Source organism: Cricetulus griseus, chromosome 4, assembly GCF_003668045.3.
Source record: "Cricetulus griseus strain 17A/GY chromosome 4, alternate assembly CriGri-PICRH-1.0, whole genome shotgun sequence".
In the NCBI taxonomy this organism is placed as follows: Eukaryota; Metazoa; Chordata; class Mammalia; order Rodentia; family Cricetidae; genus Cricetulus; species Cricetulus griseus.
This window is the reverse complement of record NC_048597.1, coordinates 42240838-42257064: the sequence shown is the minus strand read 5'-3', so window position 1 is coordinate 42257064 and position 16227 is coordinate 42240838. Positions and strand designations below refer to the sequence as shown.

The 16227-nt window shown below is 42.2% G+C and overlaps 1 protein-coding gene across 1 annotated transcript; it reads right to left on the bottom strand.

Annotated features, from left to right (window-relative positions):
* Window positions 1-10627: 10627 nt before the first annotated feature.
* LOC100756627 (resistin-like beta) lies at window positions 10628-13833 on the bottom strand. Its single transcript, XM_035444364.1, has 4 exons — window positions 12745-13833; window positions 12085-12249; window positions 11387-11449; window positions 10628-10843 (listed from the first exon to the last, which is right to left on the bottom strand). The coding sequence occupies exons 2-4, from the start codon at window positions 12221-12223 to the stop codon at window positions 10716-10718; spliced, it is 330 nt and encodes a 109-aa protein (XP_035300255.1). The 5' UTR covers window positions 12224-12249; window positions 12745-13833; the 3' UTR covers window positions 10628-10715.
* Between the last annotated feature and the right edge of the window lie 2394 nt (window positions 13834-16227).

Sequence of the window (16227 nt, the reverse complement as noted above, 5' to 3'; positions counted from 1 at the left end):
TCTCTGCCTCCTAGAAAAACTCAATCTCTACCATTCAGAGCTGGGTTTACTGTCTGTGGTTTGTGTTTACTTTTGACTCTTGCTCTTGTTATTCTATTTTTAAGAAATCACTGGAGAAAAGTGTCTGGTTCAGTAGACTTTTGTGTCATATAGTTTTGCAAACTCAAGAATTGAGGCCCCAAAACTTGTTAGATTCTTAAAGCAACAAATACTAAGCAAGAGCAGTAAAGTACAGTAAAAGTGAATTTATCCTTAAATATTATACTCTATCAGGAAGAGAAAAAACAATTCATAAACATATGTGAATACCAGCTAAACACTGAGCTGAACTCTGGAATCCAGTTGCAGAGAGAGAGGAGTGATAAGCAAAGGGCTCAAGACCAGGCTCGAGAAACTCACAGAAACAGCTGACCTGAACGAGGGGGAGCTCTTGGTCCCCAGACTGATAGCTGGGAAATCAGCATGGGACTGTTCCAGGACACCCCCCCCAGCAAGGAGATCAGTTTGGGGGTCTGGGCAATCTATGTGGCCACTGATAATTTATCAGTATTTACCCCTAGTACACAAATGGAACTTGGGAGCCCACTCCACATAGAGGGATTCTCTCTCAGTCTAGACACACGGGGTAGGGGCTAGGCCCTGCTCCAAATGATATGACAGACTTTGATGATCCCCCATGGAAGGATTCACCCTCCCTGAGGAGCAGAAAAGGGTTGGGATAGGGAGTCAGTGGAAGGCAGGGGAGGAGGGGAGGGAGAGGGAACTGGGATTGACATGTAAAAGAAGTTTGTTTCTAATTTAAATTAAAAAATTAACATATTTAATAAAACTTATTTGAATCCATTTGTGCAGGTACTGGAGATTTCTTTCAGCAAGTGTTCGTGAAAGCATCTTCTGTTCTGCTTTAGACTTCTAGTAAATGCATGCTCGTGCATAGATATTCGGTGAGAATTCAGTTCATTCTCAAAATTTTGTGTAACATGTTATTATACACACAGGGAGAAAGAGAGATGGCTTGATAAGAAAGATGCTTCCCAAGCAAACATGCCAATGAACTCTACATTTCTCTCATTTCTTAAAAAAAGAATCATGTTGCCGGGCAGTGGTGGTGCACGCCTTTAATCCCAGCACTTGGGAGGCAGAGGCAGGCAGATCTCTGTGAGTTCAAGACCAGCCTGGTCTACAAGAGCTAGTTCCGGGACAGGCTCCAAAGCTACACAGAGAAACCCTGTCTCAAAATAAATGAATGAATGAATGAATGAATGAATGAATGAATGAATCATGTTGAGTAGTATGTTGCATGATGTATGAGTAGATGTTTAGGTGACTGATAGAAAAACTGGAAAGATCACCTGAGTCAGGCACTATGACTACAGACTAAGGTACAATGACAATAGTAAATGTTCTCTTTCAAGAAAATACAGGGAAAACGTAGGAACTTCCTGTGAGGATAAATCCTGTAAATTGGAGAGTGTTTCCTACTCTAAGACCAGAGGTTAACCTGTAAGTTACACCCTCATGGAATGCCAGGAGTTATGTAGTTCTTGAAAACTAACAGCCAAGCCACATGGGGAAACGAGGTGGCCATATGGGTTTGTTCTTAAATAGTTCTGCAACACATGTCTCAGGGTCACTCAGATGGGAATTCCAGGGAGTAGTCCAGACCAAAGACCAACCTGATCAGTATTTAATATTAGAATAACGTTTACTTCAAATTTGGCTCAAAATAGTGGAATTGGTTTTTCTCTGGCAAATCTCAGGATTGATATTTGGAGGCTCCGGACAGATAATTCCACCCAAATTCTGAAGCTAGGCTCTTTACATCTACTATTGAATGACCATGTTAAAAAAGAAAAAAAAAAGCACATAGCAAGAATTTTTTTTTAAATGGAGGCCCCCTATTTTGGTAAGTCATTAGAGCCCTTTTTTAAACTGCCTTCCTGTGACAATTTTCTGCATGGTTTCTGGGTTCTGGTTATGAGGTTCCTTATCTAGGAATGTAGGGGGCCTGAGTAGGACCATCATCCAGGGAAAAGGGAGATATCCCACAGTTATAATTAGTTAATTGGGAATACAACCAGGGCCACCAGTTGTTTTATGATCTGCCTTGGAGCTCTGAGGATGACCTAGTGTTGCTAGGGGCTGGGTCAGGAAACTCAGAGAGGCCCTGCAACGTGGCACCATCAACAGTTCCAATGCCTACGCTGTACAACAAAGCCAAGGATGCCCCAGGACACTGAGGTCCAAGCCTAGCATTTGGAGAGGCCCATTCTAGGTACATCAGGCAATCCAGGGGTTATGCAAGGAGACAACTAAAATAGCCCCTTATCTGTTAAACTTTCTTTGTCAAACTGCTGAAACCTCAGTTGTTAAATGTCATTGTCTTGTGCCTTCTGTTGTCATTTGGTTCTATGTTTTCCATTATCACTTTGAGTCTTCTCTTGTGGTTGTACACATCATTATGTTTTGACTTGGATAGACCATTCCAGAATCTACAGAGCTTTGGGGACTTGGGTTTGATGTGTCAGGCATAGAATACAATGTTTGGGGCCAATGGGAAGCATTGAAAAACCCAGAGTCCCCATGTGGAATCCAGTGGCCAGTCCCACTACAGCACTGCTGTGAATTCGAGGAGAAATGGATTGTGTGGCAGCAGCTGCATGGTTTTGAAGTCTCTGTGTCTGGGGTCAGAAACTGTTTAGCAGGATAGCTAAAGGGATTATTGTCTTATAAGTTTATGAGGGATGGTTAAAAATTTAGTCTCTGTAACAAAAAGTTATCTTAAAACTTATAACATGGGTTTGGTAATTGACAATTCTGTGCACAGGTAATCTTAAAGAAGCCATGTGGAATGATTCCATCCTGAAATGTAAGTGACACATGGACTCCTGTCATCTTGGGCAGCCACATCCTGGCTAGGGTTGGAGAAGATGGATGTTGTGGATGGACTATCCTACCCTTTTTTGGCAAAGTTCACTGGTTGTCTTCTTTTGTGCCCCGCTTGTCCAATTTGGACAACATACTGTTGTTGAGGCAAGGGCAGTTTCTTGCCCAGTGACTAACTTGCCACAGTGAAAGTAAACTCCATATCCTCTCTGAAGTAGATTGATCCAGCAGTTTACTCTAGGTTCTGGGCTGTAGCCATTGCTTGTATTTCCATGAAAGCCTAGCTTCATGCCCACTGGTATGGGCCTTGTTTTCCTGCCTAGCTCTGGGAAGTTGGTGGGACTGGCACAGGAGGGCCTCTTAAAGGAGCCACAGCTCTGTATGCTGTGAGCACCAGGTCTACCTGGGAGACTGTGGTCTCTAAGAACCCATATCTGGCTCTGTGTTCAGAATTCTTTTCTTTAAGCTTTCTTGGGCCCTGTATGGCCCAATATCCATGCAGATATTGGGCACCATATGTATCAAATCTTTCTTTGAGCTGCCGGCTCCCAGATAATGACACAGAGACTCAGCATTAATTATCAAAGCTTGGCCTTAGCTTAAGCTTGTTTCCAACTAGCTCTTATACCTTAAACTAACCCATTTATATTAATTTACATTCTACCATGTGGTGTGTTACCTCTCCTCCATACTGAACATCCTGCTTCCTCCGTGTCTCACTGGAAAATTATGCAGACTTAGATACACCACCTGAGTTCCTCTCTCTATCCATAACTCCTGACTAAAATCTCCTTCCTAGTTATTGGCCATTCAGCTTTTTATTAAACTAACTAGAAGGTGCTTTAGCAGAGATCCGTCTTCAAAGTGTACCAAAAGATTAGTCCACAACAATAATTGAGCCCTGTTTCTTCAGCTGGATCAGCTAATCAGATGTTTCTGATAAATGTCCTGTTGCCCAGCCTTTGACTAGTCTTTCAACCTTCCTTGGCCCTGACAATGATGCCCGAGTTTCAGCTGGAAGCAGTTACAGAAAAGAGTACATTGTCCTTTACACCGTCCCTAAAAGGCTGAAATGCTAAGTCAAAAAGAAACTCTCTGACATAGGGGACAAAATGGCTACCTATAATGCCAGTTGGCATATCAGGAAAGTGGGTCCAGATTTATCAACTGGTATACTCATTAGCTGAAATAGTTCTACAACATGATAGGGGGCTTGAGTTGCTTTACACAGAACAAATAGGTATTATATATTTTTAAAATTGTTTTTTCTATATAAGTCATTTGGGATTACAATCTTTTTGTACTCAAGGAAGTATTATCAAAAGGAGACCTGAGATGTAATTAAATGACTGGTGCCCCATCTGTTTCCCGGATCCTTCTAGATTATAACTCTGATGTCAGCCATCATAGGTCTTTTGGTTCTCCTCCTTCTGCTGATTACTGCTGGCTCTGACATTATTGTTTTAGGGTTTCTATTGCTGTGAAGACATACCATGATCATGGTAGCTTTCGTAAAGAAAAACACTTAATTGGTGTTCAGAGGTTTAGTCCATAATCATCATGCAAGGACATGGCAATATACAGGCTGGAGAAGGAGCTGCAAGTCCAACATCTTAATCCATAGGCAACAGGAAGTGAATGAGTGTAGGGAGACACTGTAGCCCTGCCTCCTAGTAGCCACTACAGGTGTGCCTGGCCATGCCTGTGAGGGCGTGGTCAGGGGAGGTCGAAGATGATGTGGAGAGAATTCTTTTTTTTTTAATTTTAATTTTATTTTATTAGTTCAAATTAGGAACAAGCTTGCTTCAGATGTCAATCCCTTCTCCCTCTCCCTCCCCCCCAACATCCCACCTGCCCCTAGCCATCCCCCCTCCACTCCCCAAGCAGGGTAAGGCCTTCAAAAGGGGCTCCCCAAAGTCTACCACATCATCCTGGGCCAGGCTTAGGCCCTGTGGAGAGAATTCTTAAGGGGCCACAGACATGTGGATGCCCCTTCTCTCTGGCCACACTAGCTTGCAGCCTCTGGGCACACTCTGGCTTGCGTTTGGGCTGGTGTTCATCTAAATAAAGAAATCTTAGCATTATGGCCTACAGCTCATCTTTGAGCGCACGCAATACTTGGTGTGTGCTCAAAGTTCTTCAAATATTCAAAACAGTTCTTCAAATATTATAACATAAAGCATGTCACAGGTATACCACACAATCCTACAGGACAAGCAGTTGCTGAGAGGTCTAATAGGACGCTTAAGGATATGCTCCATAGGCAAGCTGGTAAGTCAAAACCCCCCAAACATAGGTTACATAATGCTTTATTGGCACTAAACTTTCTTAATGCCAATGACAAAGGACAAACAGCTATGAAAAGACTCTAAGCTATGAAAAAAAACTACTAAACTAAATCAACCAGTGTACTTCAAAGATGTACTGACCTCGATATGGAACCCCGGACATATGTTACATTGGGGTAGGGATTTTACATTTGTTTCCATAGGAAAAGAAAAACTTTGGATACCATCAAATTATCAAGATTCGAGTTGAAAAAGACAACCCTCTTGACAAGGACGACTGACAGGTATTTACTGAGGTATATCTCATAAACTACATGAAAGCCCCCCAAAGGAATGAGAAATGCTTTGTTTTTATCTTCACAGAAAAACTCACCTCCAAAAGTCAAAGGACACTACATGGGTAGATACTTAAAGAAAAGAAGGTATCTATAACCATCAAACAAAAGGAACATGCCATACACTAAACTTTACAGCTGTCTCTTAAATAACTCTATTTCTCTTCATTTCCTAGTCCCGATTCAGTTAAATTGATGCTAGATTTAGAGTTGGATTTGGCTTTCCTCCCCTAAAATCCAAACATGTTGTTTAACTAAACTTTAGAGTTTCTGTATTATATCAAGAAGCCAATTGATGTAATACAGAATAAATAAAGAATTTGAGGACTATCTTTTGTCTTTTCTTGGCTCTTTCTTTCAAGGCCTATACCCTCTCATAATTGTCGATTTCCCATGGTTGCCTTTCCCAGTATACATACATATGCAAGCAAACATTTCTCTGCTGACACGTATGTTTGAGTCCCATACAGCCAATAAAAACCCACCTGACGACAATCCTTGGATGCTCCAAAAAAGGAATTGGGCCATACCTCTTTGACTACACTGGATCCAACTTACTCCGTTTCAACTGACACTCCGACCAGAGCCTCAAGTACTAACTTCAATCAAGTTAAAGATTTCAACTTAGATCTTCAATCAAACAAATCCCATCTAACATGGACTGGAGATAACCCATTAGAGACTTTCCCTATACTAATATTTTTTTCCACAGGACCCCACAAGGCTACCATCGTCCCGTTTCAGCAGGAAGTAACTTAGAAGATGCTATGCCCCTGCTCCCCATTATTGTTTATTACGGTAGTGTAAGCCTAGTTAGGAATAACTTTCTTATTGTTTAGAGTTGGGATTGGAAGGAGGTGTTCAAGTTAGACAGCCTTTCCACATGACTTTAGGGCTTAGACGGAATAGACATAGTTAGGATGTGCAATAGCAGATTATTGTATCTTCTTGTATTTCACCTTTATGATTGTTAATTTTGGATCTTTTACACTATTAAGTTTTAATCCTCTTTTAGACTAAAAGGGGAATTGTAGGGAGACAGTGTAGCCCCGCCTCCTAGTAGCCCCTACAGGTGTGCCTGGCCACGCTCGTGAGGGCATGGTCAGGGGAGGTCAAAGATGACGAGGAGAGAGTTCTTAAGAGGCCACAGACATGTGGATGCCCCTTCTCTCTGGCCACACTAGCTTGTGGCCTCTGGGCACGCTCTGGCTTGTGTTTGGGCTGGTGTTTATCTGAATAAAGAAATCTTAGCATTACAGCCTACAGATCATCTTTGAGCGCACGCAATAAATGAGTGTAGCTTGAACAAAGGGACCTCAAAGCCCACCCCCACAGTGACATGCTTCCTCCAATAAAGCCACACCTACTCTAACAAAGCCACACCTCTAAAAGTGCCCCTTCCTATGAGCTTATGGGGGACAACTACATTCAAACTACCACAATCATTGATAAAATAACTAAATAATTCCTATCTGGGTACCATCACTAAACTGATGGTTATTAGACCCAAATATAAACCAGCACACATCATAGAGTTAAGGATTTGACCCAGGATACAACTCAAAGAGAGAATGAAAGACTCAAAGTTAACCTAAAAGCCTCATCCTCCCAAGGACCATGTAATTTCCTGGAATGCTGGAAGCTGTAATTCTTGAACTGTAACAGCCAAGACACATAGGAAAATATGGTGGTTGTATGGGTTTGTCTTTAAGCAGCTCTGCAACATATGTCTTGGGACCCACTCAGATGGGAATTCCATGGAGTGGTTCTGACCAAATTCCATCTTGGTCAGTATTTAAAATTTGAATAAAACTTGCTTCAAATTTGGCTCCAAATGGTGGAATTGATTTTTTTACTGTGGTTAATCTCAGGATTAACATTAGCATGATTGAAATATCAAAATGCTATTATCTGCTTTACATTTTAAAATGGTCTCTCAAGTTGGTGTGTGTGTGTGTGTGTGTGTGTGTGTGTGTGTGTGTGTGTGTGTGTGTGTATGTGTGTCTTGAATTATATAGAAGTGAGGATTGCTGTTACCATTATGAAACTATAAACAAAAGCATCTATAGAGGAAGTGGTTTACTTCATCTTACAAATACTAGTCTGTCATCTAGGGAAATAAGGGCAAGACAGGAACTGATGCAAAGACCATGAAAGTCTGCTTTCTCTCATGGTGTTTTTGGCCTGATTTCTTATACCATCCAGGACTCTTCCCCAGGAGTGGCCCTGTCCCTAGTGAGCTGGCCCACCCACATCAATCATTAATCTAGATAATAACACACACACACACACACACACACACACACACACACACACACACACACTTGCTCAAAGGCCAGTCTGCTGGGGACATTTTCTTAATTGTGATTCCGCTTTCCAGAATGACTCTAACTTGTATTGAGTTAACAATGCAATAGCCAGCTCAAGCTATGACTCCAGTGATCAACAGTATACATGTGAACAGAACCTTTATAAAACATTTTGATGAGAAATAAGTAAATGCAAATAATGTATTTAGAAAAGTATTCTACCTGTCCCTACTGCAGTCTGTGTTGATGCCCGAGGGCCATTACCATTAAAGGTTATGCAGATGCTGGAAGTCTGGGCTACCACCTGGGGCCATGTCAGTGTCTGAGGGCCGTGCTGCTACTGGGGTCATGATGATCTGAGTAGCCTGTGCTGCCACTGGGAGCCATGATGTCTCCAGGCCCAAGATGCTGCTGAGGACCATTTCTGGGTCTGTGGTCCTGCTGCATCTGGGGTCTGTGTTGATATCTGTGGCCATAAGAGCCATTCATGATGAAATCAGAGGACCACACTGAGCCAGTCCCACCCTTTTCTGGTCCTGGGAAATCTGTCCCTGTCCCTTAGTAGACACGGAGCACGAAAACTGGGCCTAACCCTCATGGGAGAGCTGGCCCCACACTAGGGAGAAATGGCTCCACCCCTCACCATGGGCAAGGGAGAACTGAACCTGATGGTATGGCATAAGAGAGCTGTCTCTGCCCCTCGCCTGAGGGGAGCAGCCCCAGTGGCGCAGACACACAGCTCAGCTACTACCAAGGCTTCCAGCTAAGCCCTAGGTTGGCCCAATCTAACATCTACCTCATCTAGAACCTGATGGAGCTTGTGAAGGGTATGGCTTGGGGCAGCCGCAGGATATCCAAGTGGAGTTTCAGTGAGCATCCAGTGATGAGGGAGTACTTAAAATCAGAGGCCTCGAGCCAGACCAATGACCGATTGCAATGAACATTTGCAGGGAAAGCTGATTGGACAAAAGGGTGTAATATGTGATACACTGTGGATGAACGAAAAGATGTTGGAGAGCAGGAAAGATGGAGGAGTGGAGAGATTTTTGTTTGTTTGCTTGCTCGCTTATTTTGGTTTGGTTTGATTTTTTCATATTTATTTATTTTTCTTTTGGGAGGAATGCTGCAGGGGTAAGGGGCAGATATGGGGGAAATGGGAGGTGAGCAGAATTGGGGTGCCTGATATGAAATTCCCAAAGAATCAATAAAGAAATTATGTTTAATAAAAGAAAAAAGGTGTTCTAATTTTTTAAATTTTTTAAAATTTTTTCTAAGTTTTTATTAGACTTATTTATTCTACTTAATGTGCCTGAGTGTTTTGTCTGTGTGTATGTACATTCATCATGTGTGTGCCTGGCACTCACAGGTCAGAAGAGGGAGTCAAATCCCTTGGAAACGGAGTTACATGTGGGTGATGGGAACCAAACCAGGGTCCTCTACAAGAACACTGACTCTTAATCACTGAGCAATCTCTCCATCCCCTAGAATGTGCTTTTTTTAAAAATGAGAAATATGAGAATTTTTTTCTACAGATAAGTAACTATGTCTCAATTTCATTTCTATCTTTAATTCATGGTTGTTAGCTTTGAGAAATATATTCACTAAATAGGTAGGAAGAGAAGTTTTTATTGTAGTGGTAGTCAATATACTTAAAATTCTATTACGTTACCAATTTTTTCAAAAATATTTTTGATGGTCTAAGAGTTGAAAACTGATTTATTTCCTCATTTAAAACCATGAAGCTCTGTTTTACTTATCCCCTCTTCTCTCCCCCCATGCTCCCAATTTGCTCAGGAGTTCTTGTCCCTTTCCCCTTCTTCAGGGGATCATGTATTTTTCTTTTAGTGTCTTCCTTGTTCCCTAGTTTCTTTGGAGGTATGAATTGTAGGCTGGTAGTCCTTGGACTTTGGAATCCCATTCCCTATGGAGGGATACTATTTCAGCCCAGATACATGGAGGAGGGCCTAGGCCCTGTCTCAAATGATGTGACAGACTTTGACGATCCCCCATGGAAGGCTTCACTATCTTTGGGGAGTAGGCTGGTGGGTTTGGTGGAAGGCATGGAAGGATAGGAGGGAGAGGGAAAAGGGGGATTGATATGTAAAAATAAGATTGTTTCTAAATAAAACAATTAAAAAATGAAGCTCCAAAACTGGCAGTCTCTTAACTTATAACACACTTGTTACCAAGCCACTGAGTCATTCATTTACTTAACATTAGTAGCAATATTTAAAATTCATTCTTAGTTTGGAATTCTGTAAATTTTATACACAGGGAGAATCACTGTATCAAGATTCTATGATAGGTGAGGGCTGTGGTGTTCTATGACTATCTGGAAGACAGACAATGGGAAAGGGGTTATCTTGACAAAAGCTAGCTCAGGCATGTAAGTTGAAAAGCAGACACATACATACTGAGAAGTTAGAAATTGTTTTAAATTTCCCTTTCTGCCTGTACCTTGCAAAGTATTCCTGCACATAGCTTGGAATTCACTATTCCAGTTGATAAGCTCCATAAAAGCATGGCATTTTGCTTTACTATATTTCATGCCAACAATACATTCAATAATTTTTGGTAAGTCCTAAGGAAGTAGGAGAACCAGAGGGTCGGTCCACTTTCCTATTCTTCCCATATCTTCCTTCACCATCCATCTTACATGCTGTATTGAGGTGTAATCACTGAAATACTGAAAATATTTTCTGGAAACAGAAACCAAGCTAAAAGTAATAACATTAAACATAAACATGGACAGGTACAGACAGATCTGTCTTTATTACCAAGGAAGAATTATAGGGTAATATGTATTCATTGTGAAGACAGTGAGTCAGGTATCCTGGTTGAGACCATGGTTTCATTATGGTCATAATTTCAAAAGTGGGTTCTCAGCCTCCTCATTGTCAGGCCAGTCGGCAGCAGCGGGCGGTGGTCCAGTCCATGACTGAGCACTGACAGTGGCAAGTATTTCCATTCTGGATATCCCATGATCCACAACCATAGCCACAAGCACAACCAGTGACAGCCATCCCTGCAAAGTCATGTGAGATGCATACATCAGAGCTCTTGTACTGTAAGAGATGGTGAGTCCCCCTTTCCCTAAGAAGCTCATGGGTAAATCTAGGCTTAGATAAAAACTAATTCAATTTGGGGGATTATCTTCACGAAAAAAGTCACTTAAACTTCTTAAACAAAATTTACTTAACCAAAAGGACTTGGAATTTCAATGTCATTCAATTGATGACAATTCACCTCTGTCTTGGCTCCCTGCCCAGCAATGCAAGGGAATAGATTGGGAAAGAAATGAGGACCGTATCCATGACCAGATAATTGATGACACAAATGGCTGGCCTCCGAGAGAACAAAAAAAAGACATGAAAAGAAGACCAGAAACCAAAGTTCTCTCAGTAGCAACTTTAAAGGAACTGAAAATCAGTAAGGGGTGATTGGGCACCTAGGATTATAGCTAACCTCCATGATAGTAGAAATTTGATCTAGGGAAATAATTCACTATTAGATGAGGGGAAGAATATAAGATACCTTGCTCACAAATTCTTCTTGTGAAGTTACTTACCCCCAGGACAGGAAGCGCGTCTGCCTGAATTTTTGACACTAATGCAGGAGAGCTTCTTAGGCTCTGTCAAGAGAGGATACTTTGAGTAGTACGTGACTAGGCGTAGCCTCCATTTCCTCTTTCCCACAACCTCCTTCAAACTCCTCTTCTGTCTCAGAGATGCTTTTATTCCATAATCAGGCCACTCACTAACTTTTAAGGTTTAATTTTTTTAACAAACTTTTTATGTGCATGAGTGTTTTGCCTACATGTATGTCTATAGGCAAATACGTGCCTCAGTCAGATCCTCTGGGACAGGAGCTACAAATGTTTGTGAGCCACCATGTGGGTGCTCGGAAATCAAGCCAAATCCTTTTAACTGCCTAGTCATTTCTCCAGACCCCCAAGTTAATTTCTTAGTTTATGAAGTGAAAGTAATAGTAATTCTTAGCTCATAAATTGGCTGTAAAAATTAAATGAACTACCAAAATCTTTGAATTATACTTGATTCATAATGTGTTCATATATTATGCCTACCACCTTCTTTATTCTTCATCATCATTTGACCAAGAGCTCAAAAGGGAGTAGGACAACAAAGGAATCCCTGAACAGGAAAACAGGGCTTCAGTGGTAATCAGAGGCTGGGGTCTTGGAATGGGATACAGATGACGTGAAGGCTCAGGTGGCTTAAGTAAGGATTAGGCTTAGATTTTCCTTACCCCAATGGTGGCCTTTACCATTGAGAGCTTCCTGGATCTTTCTAGTCAGCCAAGAGTCTTTGGAGGACTGAGTATTCACAGAGCTCATCAAATGGAGAAGGGAGACGAAGATGAGGAGGAAACATATTGTAGGCTTCATGCTTGTAGAAAGTCAGCTTCCTGGGGCTGGAAGAAAATGGGAAAAAAGGGGAATCTCTGAGCTCTGAAGGGGTCATGAAGGAAGAGAGAAAACAATGTCTAATGTCAAGGGAGTAAGTGGCTAGGAACACTGGTATCCATACTGCACTTCTAGCTTTTTGTAGTATCAGAGAGGGTTCCCAAAGAGCAGATTCACTCACCAGAAATCTCAGGAAAGGTTTTGTCTGGGAAGGATGCTTTCTTCCTGTGGGATTGTAGACCTGGACACCCTTTATATTAAGTGCACACACACACACACACACACACACACACACACACACACACACACACACACACACACACACCACACACACACACACACACACACACAAACACACACATCAAAATACTTTCAGTGTCTTGTTAGTGTGGTGACACATCATCTTTAGTGTGTCCTTGATAAGCAACAGCTGCCTTAGCTATGGTTCCCTGCCAAGGGGAGTCATTCTGCCTGCTTGCTCACTCCACTCCCTTCTTGGTCACCTGATAAGGATAACACCTGCTCCTTCCGTTGCTGGTCCTGTGGTAGAGCCCTCTTGTGTGATCCTTCACCAGGAAGTAGGTGCTCTGTGATCTTCTGAGTGAAGGCCTTACTTAACACCTCTTCAGACACCATTTTATTGTTGTGAGCTAATCCTATCTGTGTAAAAGTAATAAATAACTGGTTATGCCTCATGTAGAAATGAAGGAAAGGCATGGTGCACTTGATTTTCCAGAGTACTTTCAGTCTCAACAAAGTTGTCATTAGATTGGTCTTTTTGCATTTATTTCCACCATTCTCTAATCATCTGATGGTACCTTCTCATAGTCACAAGTGGTTGAGTCCAGACTCTGAGCAAAAGGAAAGATTGAAACAACGCCTTTGTTTTTGGAGGCTTTGCTTTTTCTTCTCACTTTGGAGACTTCTCGTCTCTACTGTTAAGTTCTGGGTCATTCTACTTCCTCTTTATACCACATATGTCTGGTATGATGATTAACAGTCTCACTTGGTGAGGCTTAGAACCATCATGGAAACAAACCTTTGTACATGTGCATGAGGACATTTCTACATTAGGCTCATTGAAGTGAAAGGACATACCCTACCCGTGGAGGGCACCATTCTGTGAGCTCAGGTCTCAGACTGAATAAAAAGGAGAAATGGTACTGAGCACCAGTATTTGCCTATTCCTGCTCCCTGTCTGCATATTCAATATCACCAGCTTCTTCATAAACTCTTGCCACCAAATATTAGTTGCCATGATGGACCACATTTTTTATAAGCCAAAATATACCTTTCTTTCCTCAAGTTGCTTGTGAGAAAAGTGACTAACACAGAACACTGGGCCCTGAAGTAGGTTTGCAGCTGAATAAACTTGACCATGTGGTTCGTAAGCCTTTGGAATTGGTTTGCAGAAGGACTGTGGAAAAGATTGGAATTTGAGGCTAGAAAAATTCCATATTGCTGTACACAGAGCATTATTGGGCTATTCTGGAGGGAGCTTAGAAGACAGGCATTTCAAGAGAAATATAAACACTGATAGCTTCTCTCCTGTTACAGAGGGGAGAAAGTACTCCCCTGAGAACCGGGCTAGAGGCAATTAGTATTACTTCATGAAAGAACATGGCTGCATTTCCTATGCCTTGACAACTTCATTGCAGTTGAATTGAAAAGTAATGGACTAATTTGTTTAGCAGTGGAAATTTCAGACGGGGATTCTGTTCTGACTGTGGCATGGCTGCTGCTAACCATTCTCCAGCTCTGCAGAGTGAGAGCAAAATATAGAGCCAAAAGATACTAAAAATGTGCAGAGTGTGAGTGAGTTTAAAACTACAGACATGGCCCTAGAAGGTGGAGAACACATACATGCCTGCTTGGTGTCACTTGGCCTGGGTGGGTAGAAGACAACCATGGGCCTGCCTGGCATCACTAGGCCCTGGTGGTCAGGTGTTGTTATGGAGAGAGAGAGAGAGAGAGAGAGAGAGAGAGAGAGAGAGAGAGAGAGAGAGAGAGAGAGAGAGAGGCAGAATAGTTCATGTGCTGTGGAGAGTTGATTTGAAGAGGTGAAAGTGGTGGGTAATAGGCTATTGTGGGTGATTCACTTGCTACCTGGGGTCATGGTGACATCTGGGCCCAGGCTGCTGCTGAGGGCCAAGTCTGGGTCTGTGGCATTGCTGAAGCTGTGGTCTGTGTTGATTTGATGTCCGTGTTATTACAGGGGCCCATGCAAACCATTTATGTTGAGCTGGCCTTACCCATCACTGACTTGGGAGAGCTGCCCCCACTCCCAGAGAAGAACATCCTGCCCCCCACACTTGGAAAAGCTGGCCCCACCCCTCACCATGGAAATGAGAGAGCAGGCTATGTCTCTCACCTGAGAAGGGTGGTCCCAGTGGCCCAGACTGACCAACTCAGCTACCACCCAGACCCACATCCAAGGCTTTGAGTTGGCACACCCCAACATTTACCCCATCTATGCATGACCTGATGGAGCACATAACTGGTCCAATGGAACCATAGATGCAGGATCTCCGTGACTGGGGGTAACAGCAGGATATCTGAGAGAAGTTTCTTTGAGGGTCCAGTATTGATGGTGTACCAGAAGCCAGAGGTCTTGAACCAGACACAATGCAAGTAAAGCTGTTTAGACTAAAGAGTCTACTGTGTGACACACTGCAGCTCCCAATGCCAATGAGACAGGAAAACAGAAAAGTAAGAGAAGTGAAGCATTTTTTTGTTGGTGGTGTCTTTTTATTTGGTGTAGTTGAATGTTTTTCTGTCTCACAAGATCCCACTAGAATGGTTCCTCTCCCTCCTGTCGGGTCCCTACAGCTGCTTATGAAATAATCACTCAGAGGCTAATTTTAAATATAATTGTTTGGCCAGTGGCTCAGACATATTACTGGCTAGCTCTCTCTTATAAATTAACCAATTTCTATTAATCTATATATTGCCATGAGGCTGTGGCTTACTGGAAATTCTCAGGTATGTTACTCATTTGGCAGATACATGGTGTAGCCCCAAGGCTACCTTCCTTCTCTCAGCATCTTTATTTGGACTTCCTGCCTAGCTATAGTCTGCTTGTTCATTGGCCAAAACAGCTTTATTCATCAACCAATAAAAGCAACACATATTTGCATAGCACAGAAGGACATCCCATATCAGTTTTGGTTTTGTTTCTATTTTTTGTTTGTTTTAATATTTCTACTTTTATTTCTTTTTAAATTTTCCCTTGGAGGGGGCATGCTCCAAGGGTGAAGGACAGATACAGAGGGATTAGAAAATGAGTGGGGTTTGAGTGTATGATGGGAAATTCCCAAAGAATTAATAATAATTATGTTAAAAAATAAACAAAACAAAATTACAGATAATTACAGGTTAGAAAGTAGCCCTAATTGTTCAAGATTAGTATCATTAAAGCAAAACCAGGGACTTTTCACTTAGACAACAGGAAAAGCCCCCCAAAGGAAGATTCCCACCCACTGAAGGCTCCATCTTGTAAAATTACAAGTTCATTTGAAAGGAGAGAACCTAAACTGTGAATGCAAATGAAGGGGTTCCCTGCTCAAAAGCAATATCCTAGGGAAATGTTTCCTCATAGTCGGCACACAGAAGCTGATGTAACTGTGCTCCAAGAGGGCCAACCTCCATGTATTTGTAGTAGCCAAATTTGGCAGCATGGTCCATGCAGTACTGGTTTTGCAGGCATGAACGATGCAAGACTGAGAGGGTCATTTAGCTTTGTGTCATGGTTTCAGAGTCACACAGAGGCCAGGATTTAGACTCACCATGGAATCAAATATCATGGGGGGGAGATTTTTATTATTAAGTTAATTGAGGTGGGAGAACCCATTCTAAGAGTTGGTGGAGCCATTTCATGAGCTGGGTTCTTGGACTGAATGAAGAGGAGAAACAAGAATTTTCTTACTCTACTTCCTTACAGCTTATGAATACAGTGTGACAGCTACCTCATGGTCCTGCCACTGTGA

Excerpts from the sequence above, each read along its gene's own strand:
- LOC100756627 (XM_035444364.1), bottom strand. The coding sequence starts at position 12,223 with ATGAAGCCTACAATATGTTTCCTCCTCATCTTCGTCTCCCTTCTCCAT. Across the intron at positions 11,450-12,084 it reads TGGTAAAGGCCACCATTGGG|AGCCTAAGAAGCTCTCCTGC; the intron begins GTAAGGAAAATC and ends CTCTCTTGACAG. Across the intron at positions 10,844-11,386 it reads ACGCGCTTCCTGTCCTGGGG|GGATGGCTGTCACTGGTTGT; the intron begins GTAAGTAACTTC and ends ATGACTTTGCAG.